General features: G+C 38.9%; 1 protein-coding gene across 1 annotated transcript in view; it reads left to right on the forward strand.

Annotated features, from left to right (window-relative positions):
• The window catches only part of RBP1 (retinol binding protein 1), a 31,321-nt gene extending 24,733 nt beyond the window's left edge, over window positions 1-6,588 (forward strand). The window contains exons 3-4 of the mRNA XM_063440939.1: window positions 5,177-5,278; window positions 6,362-6,588. Coding sequence (XP_063297009.1) covers window positions 5,177-5,278; window positions 6,362-6,418 — 159 coding nt within the window. The 3' untranslated portion in view covers window positions 6,419-6,588. The remainder of the gene's footprint in view (window positions 1-5,176; window positions 5,279-6,361) is intronic.

Consider the following 6,588-nt stretch of genomic DNA (forward strand, 5'->3'; position numbering starts at 1 on the left):
TTTAAGGACCCTAGTATAAAAAGGCTAAAGGAGAACGACCTGTACTGGGTGTCCACGCTACTAGACCCCCGGTATAAGCAGAAAGTGGCTGAAATGTTACCAAATTACAAGTCGGAAAGGATGCAGCATTTGCAAAATAAATTAAAAAGTATGCTTTACACAGCGTATAAGGGTGATGTCACAGCACAACGGGAATCTAACAGGGGAAGAGGTGAAAGTAATCCTCCCACGACCACGCCGGCAAGGACAGGATGCTATAAAGACGTGTTGTTGATTTGAGGACATGCGGAGCTTTTTAAGTCCTACGCATCGCCACAGCCCTTCGGGATCCACCCTCACAGAACGACTCGACCGACAGGTAGCAGACTACCTCGCCTTAACTGCAGATATCGACACTCTGAGGAGCGATGAACCCCTTGACTACTGGGTGTGCAGGCTTGACCTGTGGCCTGAGCTATCCCAATTTGCAATAGAACTTCTGGCCTGCCCCGCTTCAAGTTTCCTGTCAGAAAGGACCTTCCGTGCAGCAGGAGGTATTGTCCAGTGACAATACCTCTTCTCAGTAGAAGAGAAGTCGCCTAGGTCAAAAAAGTCTAGATTACCTTTATTAAGATGAATGAGGGATGGATCCCGAAGGGACTGACAGTGGGCGATACATTCGACTAAAAAAGGCCTGATGAGATGAGCTGCCTTGGGCTAAAAATGGTGACCCTATGTAGGAGGAACAGTCCCTATTCTGCTCTGTGTCAGTGTGTATCGGGGTCCCTGAGGACAGGTGTCAATCCATATCTGCCAAGTGACCCTATGTAGGGGGAACAGTCCCTATTCTGCTCTGTGTCAGTGTGTATCAGGGTCCCTGAGGACAGGTGTCAATCCATATCTGCCAAGTGACCCTATGTAGGGGGAACAGTCCCTATTCTGCTCTGTGTCAGTGTGTATTAGGGTCTCTGAGGACAGGTGTCAATCCATATGTCAAGATGTCAATATGTCAGGTGTCAATCCATATCCATTGTGATTTAGGAATGTTAGGTGATTTATGCCCTTAATGGATTAAAACCAGACTCTGCATCAACTGTGTAATTTTCCATGGGAATTTTGCCATGGATCCCCCTGCGGCATGCCACAGTCCAGGTGTTGGTCCCCTTGAAACAACTTTTCCATCACTATTGTGGCCAGAAAGAGTCCCTGTGGGTTTTAAAATTCGCCTGGCCATTGAAGTCTATGGCAGTTCGCGAACGTTTGCGGAAGTTCGCGTTCGCCGTTCGCGAACCGAAAATTTTATGTTCGCAACATCACTAGTCTGCACCCTTTGAATTGTGGATCTTATCCATTATACCTGCCAAAGAGATCCTAGTAGACCCCAGATGTATATGAATTGAGAAGCACCTTACTTGTTTCTTGCTCTTCCCACAGTAATATTATAGACAGAAATGTCCAGGCACAGGTGCACAGTTGTACAGACACAGTCATACGGCACACAATTAAACAGAGACACACACATATTCACACAGTCATGTAGATACACACATACATACAGTTACAAAAAATCCTATAGACATGGACAACAAGTCACAAAGACATGCAGTCATTGACACACAATCATACAAATAGACAACCGCACACTGTCATACAGACATACAGGCATAGAGTCAGACATACAAACAGGCAGGCACACAGTCATACAGGAAGAGAGTCAGACACAAACAATCATACAGTCATACACATACTCTGCTTGCTTGCACCTGTGTTCAAACTCGTGGGAAACATGCTGAAAGGCCAAAACCCAGCTGCCTAGCCGCAATACTTGTTTGCTGGTTCAGACTCATGCCATGTGAGACACAGGTAGCAGGGATATTGTGCATGTTATATCCCCATCCTCTGCAGATTGCCTCCAGCATAAATCCTGAGGCTGCTTGAGAAGAGGTCATGCTATAAAGCAAGGGAGATGGCAGAAAGAGAGCAGCAGTATGCCAGATGTTGTTTGTTTGTTTTTTTAACTCCCCAGCTGGATTTTGACTAACAATGTGCATACAGGCCAGAAGAGTCTTGGGCTCCAGTACACCGCTTTGCTCAGGGGCCTATAATGCTGTTAAAATGGCCTTGGTGTCCTTGTTTTAAAGCAAGCATGTCATACTCGCTGGCCCACGGGCTGCATGCTGCCCACAAGAACCATCTTTGTGGCCCGGCGAGCCACGAGTACATGCTGGTGTAATAGCAGAGTAGGCACCTGCTTTCCCCACATTGCAGGTGCCTACTCTGCTAACACTTACCCAGCCGGGGAGGAATGCCAGCGAGGGAGCTCAGTGTTCCCACTTTAAAGGGACAAAAAACTTATAGTGCGCAGATTGATCCTTTAACTAGCAGGTGGTTCATTTTTGTTATTTTACCTACTTAGAAACAAATTTCTTACTGAATGCAAATATAAACTCTGGCTTGTATGATGGTGAGCATGGCAATGCAGTGTTGGCACACATTATTTATATTATTTTTAATATATTCACTTTACCTGTACATCATCTGAGCATGTGGCATGATAAGAATCTGAAATGTGGCCGTTGACATATTAAATACTAAGCATTATTTGTACAATGCTGACATAGTAAACTAAAGAAATCTTCTAACTGACATCTGAGTGCAATTCTGCTCAGTAACTATGGCACGGGTGCCCAAAAAGTAGATCCCCAGATGTTTTAAAGCTACAGCTTCCATAATGCCTTGTCATTCTAAAGCATTCTTTTATTTCCAAATATTTTTTTATTGAATCATTTTTAAATTTTTTTACAATAACAATAATAGAACAAAATATATATATAAAAAAAAAAATCAAAAGGAAGGGAAAATAAAGGGAAAACAAGGTGGGCGATGGGGCAGAAAAGAAAAAAATATCCATCTAACTTAACATTCTAAAGGCAACCAAAGCATCATGGGAGTTGTAGTTCTACACCATTTAGGGATCTATCTTTTGGGGTTTCTGGCCTCCGGCAATTTATCTGCCAACTAATAAATGGATTTTTATGCACCTCTTCTGTTTATTATAATGTATACATAAATAAAGTATATCACGTCTGTTAAAATGTATCTGGAGATTTTTACTAATATGCGATTTCTTTTGACATACCTTACCACAATAGGCTTCATAATATGATACAAATTTGAAATCTCTCTGCAGTGATCTGGAAAGCCACATTCGTTTATTTAAACCAGGCATTTTTCTTTCCCTCAAGGCCGCTCCTTAATATAGAGGTTCAAATTTCAAAGGTCCATTTATCAGCATAAGGAGGAGGCGAGATGAATGGGTAAAGCTTGCTTAACTGCTGATATCAAAGATTATGAAGCTTAATAAAATCCCAGAAACAACTTTTTAGACATGCATTAGCTCATGCAGACTCTGATACACTGTATCTCAATTTGAGATAATAAAAATATGATATTTTTTAAACAATAAATTCTCTAGTAAATTCATTTGAGCAGGGTCCTCATCAACCTATTGTTCCTGTAACATTTTGTAATTGTCTCATTTCTTGTTAAATCTCCCCCTCTTATAATATTGTAAAGCGCTATGGAATATGTTGTTTCTCTATAAATACCAATAATAATAATCTACTGGTTCTATAGGCACAATCTGATTATATATTGCCTTCTGTTACTTCTAATACACTTCACTTTCTAATATAAATCGATACATTGGTTACTTTGTTGCATTTTATAGCCTTTTCTACCACAAGGATAGATTTCCTTCAACCCCAAATTATTGTTTTTGTTTTATTTTTTTAATGTTTAAATTTTTATTTCAGTTTTTCAAAAAAATTAAACAGAAATTTAATAAGCATAGCCATGCAGGAAAATGCACGTCATTATCATAATACAGATGTAAAGTCTTCGTGTTCACATGGACAGATACTTATATTAGAAGCAAAAACAGAAGTGTTTGTAAACAATAGTTATTCAATAGACATTGGAACAATTTACTAACATCTCCTAGTGGTAGGATGGTGCAACCTATCACACATTTGCTTAACAGTCACAACAATTAACTTGGATGTTTTCACCACCATGTATCTGTCATTTGTACTCTGATGAGTATGTTGCCCTGGCCAAAATGTAAAATGCCCGATGTGACATAGACATGGACATGGCATATTGGCAATATTTTTTTCAGAAGGGAAAAGAGAGATTCACTTAAACAAGGGAGACATGAGCGGTAGACTCATGTTAGACATGAGTCTCACCATAGGGTGATTGAAGGGTTGAGGGTTGGAAATGGGGGGAGGGACAAGGATTTGAGGGTTGGGAAGGGAGGTGGGGTGCTGAGGCCGTATTGTCTATCTATGTTGTCTATTACTATCTAACTGTAGTAATGTACCCACGCCGCTGACCCGCCTCTTTGGTAATCAGTCTTGATGATCTCTGCCAATCCAATGCTTCCCCACAGGAAAGCATTTCGAAGCCACTGCACATGCATGGCAAAATGTAGAGCTGTGCTAACTAGATAGTCTCACTTAGCAGTTTTGTCGGAGCTCCTCTGGTGGCTGTCAGGGTACAGCATTTAAACCGTGCAATGTAAACATTGACATTCCATTTACATTGCAGGGATACAACTACAGGGATATGGCACCCAGATCATTTCATTGTGATGAAGTGGTTTTGGTGCCTTTACTGTCTCTTTTTAATACCCTTCAGCAGCGTACATTTAACTTTTGTACTTCAAGCCACAATTTGAATAAAATTAGCTCACGAACAAAGGTTCCTCTGTGTGCTTTCTTTTCGAGATATCGGAGATTGTGTAATATGAGCAGTGCGATCACTATTCAGAGAGAGCTGCCAACGAGGACGCCGAGGATTTATAAAACTATAGTCACCAAATCGTCACCACTGGCTTTTTAAAGTGTATTTGCACTGTGCAAGTGTTCCAAAAGCCTTGTGCAGGGGTGCAGAGACTGTACTACTATCAGTGCAATTACATATATATATATATGTATGTATGTATGTATGTATGTATGTATAATTTTATTTATTTATCATATTTTTTTTAATAAACTGAAACTTGTCATGGGCATAGTCACCACTCTTCCTTTGTTAGGTCATTATATCATGAAATACTGTATAGTGAGGGATAAAATATTGTCATAATCATGGGATCTCATGCAACTGTTGCTGTGTGTCTATTCTTCTGCAGACTACTGTCAATTGGCAAGAAGACAAACTGGTATGTGTCCAGAAGGGAGAGAAGGAAGGCCGTGGATGGACGCAATGGGTGGACGGAGATGAGTTACATCTGGTATGGTTCCATTACATTGTGATAAAAGTTCATGAGATAAAAAAGAAAATAAATTGAGAAGTGGATATTTATTGATATTTTATTGGCATTCTTGTGATAAAGCACAAGCATGAACTTTTAAATCCTTGAACTATTGCTCTGATCATACTCATTTGATTAATAAAAATTACACATTATATCTACAAAAAAAAAAGCGTGATTAATTTAGTAATTGCATGTACTATATGTGGTGTCCAGTTTGACCTTTATATCCTAATTATTTTAATTTAATACTGAGACACAGTACAGTGGTGGTGTTTCTCTGTCCGGGAAAAGATTGTGTGGCAAGTGTCACGCAAATGTCTCACTAGAATACTTGAAACACAAAGCCCCATTCTATCCATCCCTTCAGTAGAGCCTATTAGCTTCAATTACTGATTTAATTTTTTTTTTTTTAATTCTATACGTTTATTTTTATCTTTAATCTGTGATAAGAAATAATTACAATATTTGGCAAAGCATGTTTAATTTAAAACTCGGAAAAAGCTATGATGTAACAGAAGAGCAGTCCACTAACAGATGTTATAGGACGAGAGAGATGACCCACTTCATTCTCAGAAACCATTTTTGGGATTGGTCGTAATCTCTTATGATACCTCTTAAGTTCAGTATTACAGTAGTGCAGGCCATAAAGCTCAATAAACCCCCTTACTAATACTATTAGAAACAAAGTGTGAAATAGCAACTCATGTCTGAAAGACACTCTTAGGACATAAAAAAAAAAAATCAATATATTTAATGGGCATTAAATATATTAAACATAATATATTAAACATATTGATTTTTTTTGTGTTGTAAGAGAGAGTGTCCTTTAGACATGAGTTATTATTTCACACACTGTCTTTCCAAATGCCAAAGTTAATGTAAAATGTGAATAAATGTCTTTTATAAGAAGGCTCGTATGTATGTGCTGAGTTGGCCAATTATGCCCAAGATGAATTTTGTACTATGTACATTCCATTAACACCAAAGACCGATTTTATTGATTACTGGAGAGGAGTGTCATGGTTTTCATTATTTGTCTTTTTTTATTATTGTCTGTAGGAAATGCGGGTAGGAGACGCAGTATGTAAACAGGTGTTTAAGAAAGTTCGCCAGTGACGCAGACTCTGACCGGTTGGAACAAGATGACATCCTGCTTAGATGTTAGACAATGTCCTCTCATATATTGCTGTATTATTATTATTTTAGGGTTAGGTTCATGTGATTTTTGTTTTATAATGTGACTTTAGATACTTTATTAAAAACACTAATCAAATTTCTTAAACTTG

Source organism: Pelobates fuscus, chromosome 2 (genome assembly GCF_036172605.1).
Source record: "Pelobates fuscus isolate aPelFus1 chromosome 2, aPelFus1.pri, whole genome shotgun sequence".
In the NCBI taxonomy this organism is placed as follows: Eukaryota; Metazoa; Chordata; class Amphibia; order Anura; family Pelobatidae; genus Pelobates; species Pelobates fuscus.